Consider the following 12,480-nt stretch of genomic DNA (forward strand, 5'->3'; position numbering starts at 1 on the left):
TCGCCTAAATGTAGACAGCGCCTTCTAGTGGATTTGCCATCCTAAATGTGCAACAGAACGTAACCGCAACCATGTATTTTACATTTCGCAAAAATGTAGAAAGCGCCCTCTAGTGAATTTGTCATATTAAACGTGCAATGGAACATAACCGCAAGAATGAATTTTACTTTACACAAAAATGTTGAAAGCGCCCTCTAGTGGTATTATCATCTGTAATGTGCAATAAAACATACCTTAAGTGACGTGTTTCAGATTCGCCTAAATGTAGACAACGCCCTATGGATTTATCAACTGAAACATATAACAAAACAAACCCTAAAAACATATTTGAGATTCGCTAAAATGTAGGCATACATACATAATGTATTATTTCTATCAAATTTCTATCAAAAATGTATTGTTCAGAAATTGGTATTGAAGTCAAAGTATCAGTACATTCAGTTTTGTATCCAACAATCCAACAAAATTACACCCATTCTTAGCAGGAATGACTGCGGTGATTGTGCTGATTAGAGGTAAATCCCGTCTGCGTGACGTGTGATTGTTCAGAAAGGTTGTGTGTGGATTAAAGTGGTGCTGAACGTCACAAGAGAAGCACTAAAAGCCTCACAGGTATCAGCTTCATCCTGAGGGAACAGCTCGACCTTTCAGTCATACAGCGGCCGCTATAGAGATCCAGACACTGAGCCTATAGACCGCGCTGTACTTACAGCCCACACACTAACACTATAGCTCGGGCCACTTGAGTTCGGGCCATGACTCTGCATTAAACACAAACCATTCTTACACTTGGAGCCAATGGAGATCATTATGTGGAAATTCTGTCTATTTAATTAAAATGTATAATACTCATTTTGATTCAAAACTATTATCCAATTATTATTATTTAATATTTAGTTAAATAGGTATACTAAAACATTGTAATTAATTAAGTGTAAAGGGCTTTTGGTGTTTTTTGATGGTTTTCTCAAAGAAATTAGTTTGATTTCGTTATTATTCGAAATTATGTATAATTAAAACAATTATAGAATATATTTGTATTCAGTCACTATTATTCAATTATTTTATTAGGTAGAAGGAAAGTATAAAAACATGCAATTAATTAAATAAAATGTAATATGTAATTAATTAATTACAACTTTTAATTAATTATTTTTTTATTAATTAAACTTAGAGTGTTTTTTGATGTTATGTGTTTTTTATTCTTAAATAAATTAATTTAATGTAGTGTGTATAATTATGTATAATCTTATGAATATTGTACTTATTTTTATTAATTCATTATTATTTAATTATTTTATTGAGTAGATGGAAAAACATTTTAATTAAGTGTTTTTTAATGTTATGTATATTCTCCTAAAGAAATTTGTTTAATTTTAATTAACTTAAGTTAGTTACATTTTTATTCATTTAAAATTAATTTTAAGTTTAAATTATATAAGATTATATAAAATTTTGTTTAATTATGTATAATAAAAATATTGTAATATTTAATTTATTTGTTTTCATCCCTTATTAATTAATTATTGTCTTAAGTAGATGAAAAAACATTTTAATTAACTAAATGCAGTGTTTATTGGTGTTATACATTTTTTCTTCTTAAAGAAGTTAGTTTAATTTAGTGTATGTATAATTATGTATAATACAATTTTATATTGAATTTATTTGTAGTCATTCCTCATTATTTATTTGTTTTATTAAGTAGATGGAAAAAATTTTATTAATTAAAAGTAAAGTGTTTCTTAAATCTTAAAAAAATTGGTTTAATTATGAATAATTTTCCCCATATTTGATGTGATTCATTCGTATTCAATTAATACCCATTTATTTTTTTATATTTCTTTTATTTTTCTTTAAAACTTTATATTCTATATTAATTATTATATAAATGTGTTTTGATGTTGTGTATATTTTATTCATAAAATAAATGTGTCAATTTAGTACATGTATAGTTTTGTATAATATTACATATAATTATGTATAATAAAAATATTGTAATATTTAATTTTTTGTATTCATCCCTTATTAATTAAATATGGTATTAAGTGGATGAAAATTTTTTTTAATTGATTAAATGCAAAGTGTTTGTTTTATTTGATATATTTTTTATTTCTAAAGAAATTTGTTTAATTTATTGTATGTATAATTATGTATAATTTTATTTATAATTATGTATAATACAAATTTATATTGAATTTATTTGTATTCATTAATTATTATTTATTTGTTTTATTAAGTTGATGAAAAATAAAAAAATTTAATGAATTAAACGTAAAGTGTTTCTTAAATCTTAAAAAAATGGTTTAATTATGAATAATTTTCCCCATATTTGATGCGATTCATTTGTATTAATTTATTCATTCATTCATTTTCTTTTTGGCGTAGTCCCTTTATTATTCTGGGGTCACCACAGTGGATTGAACCGCCAACTTATCCAGCATATGTTTTACACAGCGGATGCCCTTCCAACTGCAACACATGACTAGAAAAAAATACATCCATACACTCTCATTCACACTCATACACTACGGACAATTTAGCTGACCCAATTCACCTGCATGTGTTTGGACTTGTGGGGGAATCCGGAGCACCCGGAGGAAACCCACGCATACACTGGCTGAACATGCAAACTCCACACAGAAATGCCAACTGATTCAGCTTAAGCTCAAACCAGCAACCTTTCTGTGAGGCGAACGTGCGACCCACTACGCCACCGTGCAGCTTCATCAGCTTATTGTTTATTTCACATTATGAAAAAATTTATATTCCATCCTAAAACACAATAAAGACACACACACACACACACACACACTGTTTCTACTGAACATATTCATTGCTTCAACCTTTATTTAGGGGTACAATACAAACAAAGGAAAGAAACGTTTCAGAATAACATGTTACTGATTGTAATATTTAGTAAATTCAATAATGTTAAATACTTTGCGTATAAAAAAGTTACCGAAAACAAAGAGAGAAACACTTTTGATTGAAACACTGTCGTTATGAGGAGAGCGAAGGCTTCTGTTTGTTTCTACGCTACAGTTGTCATGGCACAGCGTCGTCAGGTTGCCAGCACCACAGTTTATCATCAAGTTTTTCGATTAAAATGTGTCCTGTAATGAATCAAAACTCGAACCATCTATAAATGCTCAGCTTATGACAATGTCGTATTTCACATCTACAGCCTGATCTAAAACGAAATCAACCTAATAGTGTCCGCGTCCGCCTTGCCTCGGGGGTGAAAAGTGGAGGAATATTTGGCAAGCGCAGCCGCGAAGCTCACATTAATTACAGAACGGTTTCACACAAACAAACGAGCATGCGCACAGTCGATCGGTACATCACAGAGGATTTAAAGTCTACTTCAAGATTGTCGTATGTTTTTTTTTTCTCTCCCACGTCTCCTGGCACTGCCCGGTCATTGCAGCTTTGCCCTGTTTCTCTCGGTAAAGTGGACGGGTCTCAGGGACGTTGGTTTCTTGATCTCTTCTTTGAGCCGGACGCTGGTTTGCTTCGTTTACGTGATGATGACGATGATGTTGATGATGTTGATGGTGCATTGTGGGACTTAGTCGCACGCTGAACTGGAACTGGAACCGGGGCTGGTTTCACAGCAGCCACTTCCTCTGAATCAGGAGCTTCATCTTCTTGTTAGGGGGAAAAAACGGTTATTTTTAGACGGTTCACTCAGAAAAAAGGGACAGTTCACCCAAAAATGAGCACTTGCTCAGTATCTATTCAACTTTAATAGTATCTGGATGTAGCCTTTATAATGCAAGCTGAGATTGCATCACTCAGACACAATGCACTTAATAGAGTGAGTGACGTCACCGTGACAGGTAGGGTTACGCCCCATTCACGCGGTGCTTCAGCATCAACGCTTCCCATTCACTTTGAATGGGTGACGTCAGGCGTTGCCGAACTGCATTGTGGATCCGTCAGCGCTGCTTCAGAGGCGTTGCTCGCTGCAGAAGTTGGGACTAGCTCAACTTTTCAAGCGCCGATGGAATTGTCAGTCCCTTTAAAGTGACGTCTCATCTTCAGTTTCAGCCTCAGGTCTGCTACAAGCATACCAAAGGCCAACCAAACCCCGCTCTAGTACACCTTTTCCAACCGGGCCAAGGCCTGCCAACTGAATCATGCCTAAGCCAGAATCGGAGCACTCACACTTGTCAACTGAGCTGAGAAACGCTTCTGGGCAGGGTTCGAGCATAGTGTGACTACACCCTAGGTCTGTCTGAGGTATTGGGAGGGGCTAACATACTTAACCACGCCCCTCCAGATGTCAGTTTTGACAGAAAACATAAATGGAGAGGAGGAGTTTTCTGTTATAATTACTCTCCACAAACCCCATCTTTCAGAATGAAATGCCTACTTTACTACATCCAATCAGCTCGCAGTAGAAAAAACAAACCACGCCCACTTTTTTTGTATTTAATATTAAGTTTCTCTAGGAACTGCATCAACCCCCCTAAAAAAAATAATTCTTTTGTAGTCAATGGTTACCGGTTTTCAACATTCTTCAAAATATCTTCTTTTGTGTTGTTCAGTAGAAGAAGAAAATACTTGGAGCTGAGTAAACAGATTTTTTGTCTTCAGTTTTGGGTGAACCATCTTCCAAAACATACTCCAGTGATATTTATTTACAGGTATAAAAAGTCATATTTATTTTTTTTTACAAATGTCCAATTGAATCTGACAGCATGTGAATGTTCATGATGTGAAATTTACCATCATTCTCCTCCATACTGGATTTAGCTGCATCTAAAAACAGATATAAACATAATCACATTAATTTGTGAGATATCTGGATGCAGAATTTCCAGGTGTATTTCATATTTCATCTCTAAATCAGTCTAATCTAAACCATTTATTTTAAGAACAAAAAACAACCATAATGATAGCTATAATGATATTATAACGACTATAATGATATTAAATAATAATAATAACAATAATATTAATAATATATTTTTTCATTTATGCTATGTAAAATTGTATAAATGAAATATGCCATGTAAAAATATTTAAAAATTTTTAGATGGTGGTTTCTTGTGTGGCTGCAGTAATAAGCGGACAATGAAATCAGAATATTTGTGCCTATATTTTTTGTAACATCACATATAAAGTAAAAGACTCACCTGCTTTAGGCACATCATTGACTTGAGGTGCTGTAAAAGAAACATTAGAATGAACGTAAATTAAATTCTCTTTCAGTTTTTTAATTACTTGTAATGATTATTGAGCCACATTTGATTCATCTTTCACACTTTCATCAACAAATCTGACACTCACCGCTGTTTCCTGCCTCAGAACTGGTGCTGCTCGCATCTAAACGATACAGAACACAATTGTATTAAATTTTTTGTTATGTTTAATCAAAGTCAATTTTTATTGGAAAAATGTAAGTTTCAAGTACCTGCAGTTGCTCCATTATAATACAGAAGCTCATCTGTCAGTATAAGAAAGAAAAATAACTTTAATATCTCTGTTGTTTAAGCATTGATTCTAAAAAGAAAACAAATATTTGGAGGTTTGTGTATATCAAAGACAAAAGGTACTTGGGAATAAAAAATAATAACAATTTTCAGTAAATAATGTTTACATTTAAGACATCTAACTAGTTTGAATTTACATCCTGCAATTTTGACTTGTTTATTCTGATGTAAATATTGTGATTCATTTATCTTGAAATGCTGAATTTAATTCATTATTATCATTTACTTTACTCTAAATTAACATCTTGCAATTCTGACATTTTTCCAACTTTGTGGAAGAAGTCACAATTATGTCACAGTTATTTACATTATGATTTTTTTTAATTATTGTAAATTAACTTGAGCTCCTTAGGTGAATTCAAATAGAAGATAATAATGATTCTTTAAATATGCATGTGGCGGATTTTAAATCTTGTGGTCTTTAATTTTGATTAAATTCTGAATTTACGTTTTGCAATTTTTAGGGGAAAAAAAATCAGAATTATCTTTTAAAAAATAATAACAAAAATGTGTTCCATTACATCATCAAGCTTGATTAAAGAAATGTTCTCAGGTGAATCAAAAAAGGAACAACAAATTATTCTTTAAATATGCATGTGGCTAAATTTAAATCCTGTGCTTTAAATTTTTAAAAATAAATTATGCATGAATTATGATTCGTAATTATGCATGTGGCTGAATTTAAATCTTGCAGTTAAATTTATTTATTTTTATTCTGAATTTGCATCTTGCAATTCTGACATCTCAAAAATGTGAGGAAGAAAGGTAGAATTATTATTATTTTGAATAATATTATGTGAGTATGCTTGATTAATGAAGTTTCATTAGGTGGATTAAAAAAAATAGTTATGATTGTTATATATGCATGTGGATCAATTTAAATCTGGCTCTTTTTATAATTTTCTTTTATTTCTGAATTTACATTTTGAGGATAAAAAGTCACAATTGTCTTTAAGAAAATATTCATTCATGTAAACAAGCTCAAGCAATGAAATGTTCTCAGGTGAATAAAAATAGAAACAACAAATTATTCTTTAAATATGGATGTGGCTGAATTTAAATCTTCTGCTTTTTATCTTGCATTTCTGACATTTCTCAAAATTGTGAAGAAAAAAAGACACAATCATCTTGAAAAAAGAAAAATGATAATGCATTAATGTGAATAAGCTTAAGCAATGATATTTCCTCAGGCAAATAAAAATAAAAATATATATGATTCTTAAATTTTGCAGTTATTTTTTTCATTTCTTAATTTAAATATTGCAATTTTAACAATTCTCAAAAGTTTTGAGGAAAAAAGTCACAATTATTCTTAAAAAAGAATCAGGTGAATCAAAATAGAATACATATATACAGCTGAAGGCAGAATTACCCCCCCCCCCCCTTCTGAATTTCTCTTTTAAATATTTCCCGAATGATGTTTAACAGAGTGAGGAAATTTTCACAGTATGTCTGATAATATTTTTTCTTCTGTAAAAAGTCTTATTTGTTTTATTTCAGCTAGAATAAAAGCAGTTTTTAATTTTTTAAACACCATTTTAAGGTCAAAATTATTAGCCCCTTTAAGCCAATTTTTTCCGATAGTCTACTGAACAAACCATCATTATACAATAACTTGCCTAATTCCCCTAACCTGCCTTGTTAACATAATTAACCTAGTTAAGCTTTTAAATGTCACTTTAAGCTGTATAGAAGTGTCTTGAAAAATATCTAGTCTAATATTATTTACTGTCATCATGTCAAAGATAAAATAATTCAGTTATTAGAGATGAGTTATTAAAGCTATTATGATTAGAAATGTGCTGAAAAAAACTGCTCTTCGTTAAACAGAAATTGGGGAAAATTATAAACAAGCGGTCTAATAATTCTGACTTCCACTGTATATATTTAGTTAAGTATGCATGTTGGTAAAATCACCACTAGATGGCAGACTCATAAAGTCCACATTTCTTGAATGTTCAGATATTGAGAGGTCTTGTTTGATCATTATGTGCTCTTTAAAAATCTGGCATCTGGTTTTATAAAGACCAACACTATAAATATATGGTTTGAAATCTTCCATTCAACCCTCAGAAGAGCTGTCAAACTTATAACATGCAATAATCTATCACTGATCTTCTGTTGTGTATCAGGATGGAATATGAGAGGGTGTTTCATCCTGTTGTGAAGCATGCAGTGTTCACTCACTCACCGTTGGGCAGGTCAGGAGAGACCAGGTTCATACTTTCTGTCAATCAAAACACACTGAGTTATAATGAGACTGAACTGTCCTGCTGATTAACAGAATGAGCTCAACTCACCAGTCGGGGCTTCATCTGAGGTTGAATCCTGATCTGTGGATTAATGAGGGCATATTTAAGGTTTATATGGGCAGTTGGTAAATATAAAACATGTGTTGTCACAGATTTGCATGTAAGTCATTTGATGTTTACCTGTGGCAAACATGGCTTGGGACCCTCCTTCAGCTGCAAAAGAAAACAAGTCAATGTTCAGTCATTTGCATTTTTAGGGGAATATTTTAATAATTCATCATTTTAGTATCTTTCTATAGTTACAGATTATAGATATATATAAAACAAATTAAAACCTTTTGAAAAAAAAACATTATTTTAAAGATGATTTTGATGCTAAATAAATGGCTTTAAATTAAGTATTAAAATAAATAAAGCCTTAATGATAAGCTACCAAAAACCCTGAAGACTTAAAATTTGAAGGCAACAAACTTCAGGACAATTTTGAGTTGACTCAGCTTCCAACTCACTTCCAGTTCACTTGATTTGATTTAAGTTTGTTGCCTTATAATTTTAAGTTGAGTCAACTTTTTTGCAATGTATTTTTAAATAAAGATCGATATATAAATTAAATAATTGTAAGTATAGAAATATAAAAAATGTGTTTACATACAACCCCCCCCCCCCCCTTTTCTGAATTTCTTTTTCTTTTTTAAATATCTCCCAAATGATGTTTAACATAGCAAGGAAATTTTTGCAGTATGTCTAAAAATATTATTTTCTTCTGAAGGAAGTCTTATGTGTTTTATTTAGGCTACAATAAAATCAGTTTTTTGTTATTTTTTAAAATCATTTTAAGGTCAATATTTTTTAGCTACTAAACCATCATTATACATTAACTTGCCTAATTACCATAACCTGCCTAGTTAATTTAATTAACCTAGTTAAACCTTTAAATGTCACTTTAAGCTGAAAACTAGTATCTTGAAAAATATCTAGTCAAATATTATTTACTGTCATCATGGCAAAGATAAAATAAATCAGCTATTAGAAATGAGTTATTAAAACTATATTATTATCAGAAATGTGTTGAAAAAATCATTTACAAATTTAATAGATTCACAAATCTATCACAATTTTGATAGCAAAATGATAGCTTTATTAAAAATATATGTTTTATAAATTACATATACTTTTTTATTTATTTATAAAAGTATATTTTAATAAAATATAGGTGAAGCTTTACTGAGAGGATTTAAAAAAATCTATATATAAATAAAATAATAATAAATATATAAATAAAAAATTGGTTTCTATATTTTTTGTGGGGTGATTTCTAAATATTTCTTCACTTCAGTATCTTTCTACATTTACAGACTACAGATTTATCACAATTGTTAAAACTTCTTAAAATAAATATTATTTTACTGATTATTTTAATGCTATAGAACAAAATAGCATTTGTTCTATAGCCAATCGAAAAAATAATATTGCTTAATATCGACCTTATAATGCTTTGAAATTTTTTTTGACTGCTTTTATTGTGTCTGAAATAAAACAAATGAGACTTCCTCCAGAAGAAAAAAATATTATAGGGAATACTGTAAAAAATTCCTGAATCTGTATTCTTTGGAAAATATTTGAAAGAATAAAACTGACAGGAGGGCTGATAATTTTGACTTTAACTGTATATTATATATAATAAATATTAAACAAAATTAAAATAGTATTTGTGGCTGATTTTCTTATATTGCTTAATAAATATTCCAGATATTTTCTCTGAATTTCACCTGCTTCAAGGTCCGCTTTAACCAGTATCAGTGCCAATGAGCAGAGGATGAGAATGTTCCTGCAGCACAAATAAACAAACAAACAAATAAATAATTAAATAAATATGTCAAAAAATGCATTTGTTTTTTTTATATTAATCTTGTAAATGTGATTTTTATTCCCCTAAGAGTTCTGAGTTTACATCTTGCAATGTTATTTATTCCGTCTCAGAATTCTGACATTTTACTCTGAATTATAAGACATTCATGCAAATTTTGACATTTTTTACTGTAAATCTTTAAACATGAATAGAATAGTTATTTCAAATATTATTAACATATAACAGAAAGCATTTTATATATTTGAGCCATACATAAACAATTATCATTCCCATTTTTAAACCAATAGTCACCTTAATATGCTATAATGCTAATATAAAGTAGGTAAATCCATTGTGATGTACCTGGTCAGCATGGCTGGAGGTCAGAGACGGTCCGCCTGGTCTACAGTACACTGTGTGGTATTGCACTTGAACTGGTCCTGTGGCCACAGCATCCGCCAAGCTTTTTATACCTGCTCAAAGGCCATGGAGAATGAAGGAGGGGAGGGCTTCTTATTGGGAAAGAGGAGACCTGGGAAAAAACGCTTCATCTTGGATTACATTAATTGCGTGGCTTAATGTAAGGATTCGTATATCTCCTTCCCATGTACATTCCCGCTAAAAAATTCCCAGTCACCGCTGTAAAGGTCAAACAAAGGCAAAAACAATGGTTTCTCAGGCATCTGATGTAGATTTGGACTTTATAAGAGTCTAATGGAAAGTAAATATCCAAAAAATGCATAACTATACATTAGACCATTCTCAAAATGTGTTTTTCTCCCAAACTAAGCCATAGTTTTAGTCAGATTTTAAACATTTTTACAAAGTGAAGTCTTTTTACATTACATTGCTAAAGTTTTTGGGACGTCTGCCTTTGCATGAACTTTAATGACACCCCTTCAAAAATAATATGTAGGGTTTAATAGGCTTCAATGTTTCTGGAAAGCCTTTTCAAAAGGTATAGGAGAGTGTTTATGTTTTTTTTTTTTTTGTCAATTCGTCTAGATGTGCATTTGCTCAGACACTGATGAGAAAGCCTGGATCACAGCTATAATTCATCCCAAAGGTGTTCATTAGGGTTAAGGTCAGGACTTTGTGCAGGCCAGTTCAGGTCTTTCACATCAAACTTCTCATCCTTGCCTCTATGGAGCTTGCTTTGTACACTGGTAAACTAGGGCTCAAAATAACCCACAAATTTTTATAACTCTTTGACACTGCCCTTTTGATGCTTTGATCCAAATTGTGCCCTTTTGGTGACTGTTGCTTTAAATTCAAATGAGATTGTGCTCTTTTCAAAAGAGGGCGGAGCTAAAAGTGCCTTTGTATCAGAAGAAAGGCAAAAAACAATTATTTCTTATGCACCTGATGTTGATTTGGACTTTTTAAAAGAGTCTTTTCAGTCTAATGGAAAGAAAATATCCAAGAAACGCATAACTCTACATAACATCGTTCTCAAAATGCTTTTTTCTCCCAAAGCAAGCCACAGTTTTAGTCAGATCTAAGTTCTTAAATTAATTCTTAAGTCTCCATACATTACATTGCTAAAGTTTTTGGGACATCTGCCTTTACATGAACTTTATCGACACCCCAATCTTAATATGTGGGGTTTAATAGGCTTCAACTTTTCTAGAAAGGCTTTTCAAAACGTTTAGCCTGATTCACAGGCTCTGCTATAATTCATCCCAAAGGTGTTCATTCGGATTAAAGTCAGGACTTTGGGCAGGCCAGTCCACTTCTTCCACATCAAACTCCTCATTCGTGTCTTAATGGAGCTTGCTTAGTGCACTGCTGAACGAAGGCTGTGCAATATGAAAATATAGATCATATGGACAAAATGAATCCTCTATTGTTTCATATTATTGTTTTATTATTATGGTCTATCGTTTATATTACTTATTATGCCCCTTTTTACAAGATGTATAATAATGATGTCCTAAGAGTGTTTATGACTTACAAGTGCCTATGTGTCAGCATAGTGGCAGATTCAAAACTCTAATAGCAGAGGGCTGCTTCTTACTCAGGGCTGTTTATGCTAATGAGGCACAGATTTTCATTAGTGGGAGGGGCTTTCACCCTTTGATGACATGTACAAAGAGAGAATGTCAATCAAAGTGTTTCTGCTGAGTGTTTTTATGTAGCGTGGTAAGAAAAAAACAGAATTAATACATTTTTACCATTAGAGGCTGGATATGTTCACACACGCTTTCCACACAACTGTGTTTAAACCCCTTATAAAAGTGATTTTTGCATAATAGTAGCCCTTTAAGGAGTGGCAGCCTGCCTAAATGTTTGCAATTCCTAATCGATCATCAGTGAAAGTACAGTGATATCTATTTTTCTTTTACCCTATTTACCTGCAATGTCTTGCCTCACAGTGAAGCTTTTGTTAGCTGCTGCATTTCTAAAAGTCTCTCTCCAGCAAAAAAACAGGTGAATATCAAAAGCGATGCCAAGTGCAAGGTCATCATAATTGGCCCGGGTGACCTGACGGCGCACCGTGTTGAAATGCGCTCAATGCTGGGGATTCCCCGGGTCACTGAGGCCAGTATTCGGGGAGAAATGCAAACCTAATTGCTCTGTAAAGCAATAGCAGGCTGGCATGGCATAAATAGAATTTTTCCTCTTTAAAAGGTTGGTGTTGGGGAAATGGCGCTTGTTTTTTTGGCCTCCTGTTGTCCTGATGCCAGCGATAAGGTTGCTGCTGATGGAGGTATTAGTGCCCGGTGCTGCAGGAAAGACTCGGGTTCCGCAAATTCCACTTTTTTTCCCCCCTCAGTCCGAGCTTTCTTTAAGATTAATTTTGAGAGAAAGGCAGTATCCGGTAACGTCCCGGGCCGAACGCATGACCTGTCGTGTTTTTTAGGTACAGTGAGTCGCAGAA

At 32.1% G+C, this 12,480-nt stretch overlaps 1 protein-coding gene and 1 long non-coding RNA gene across 7 annotated transcripts in view; one reads left to right on the forward strand and one right to left on the reverse strand.

The window, feature by feature from the left end:
• LOC141378984 (uncharacterized) overlaps positions 1–8,597 on the forward strand; it is a 52,419-nt gene extending 43,822 nt beyond the window's left edge. The window contains exon 3 of one of the 2 annotated variants that reach the window (XR_012394853.1): positions 7,631–7,737. This is a non-coding gene — a long non-coding RNA (uncharacterized lncRNA). Of the gene's footprint in view, positions 1–7,630 lie in introns of both variants that reach the window. The other variant, XR_012394852.1, reaches the window with a different exon arrangement.
• Positions 2,830–12,480, reverse strand: part of si:ch211-133n4.6 — a 127,128-nt gene continuing 117,477 nt past the window's right edge. Inside the window, exons 1-10 of one of the 5 annotated variants that reach the window (XM_005159334.4) lie at positions 9,963–10,041; positions 9,520–9,578; positions 7,931–7,963; positions 7,799–7,831; positions 7,690–7,725; positions 5,420–5,452; positions 5,296–5,331; positions 5,142–5,171; positions 4,732–4,764; positions 2,830–3,644 (exon numbers count right to left, since the gene is read on the reverse strand). In XM_005159334.4, coding sequence (XP_005159391.1) covers positions 3,463–3,644; positions 4,732–4,764; positions 5,142–5,171; positions 5,296–5,331; positions 5,420–5,452; positions 7,690–7,725; positions 7,799–7,831; positions 7,931–7,963; positions 9,520–9,578; positions 9,963–9,973 — 486 coding nt within the window. In that variant the 5' untranslated portion in view covers positions 9,974–10,041 and the 3' untranslated portion in view covers positions 2,830–3,462. Of the gene's footprint in view, positions 3,648–4,731; positions 4,765–5,141; positions 5,172–5,295; positions 5,332–5,419; positions 5,453–7,689; positions 7,726–7,798; positions 7,832–7,930; positions 8,192–9,133; positions 9,174–9,519; positions 9,579–9,962; positions 10,042–12,480 lie in introns of those variants that run through there. The other 4 variants (NM_001100059.1, XM_073931233.1, XM_073931234.1 and 1 more) reach the window with 4 other exon arrangements.

The sequence above is a fragment of the Danio rerio genome, chromosome 19, assembly GCF_049306965.1.
Source record: "Danio rerio strain Tuebingen ecotype United States chromosome 19, GRCz12tu, whole genome shotgun sequence".
Taxonomy (NCBI): Eukaryota; Metazoa; Chordata; class Actinopteri; order Cypriniformes; family Danionidae; genus Danio; species Danio rerio.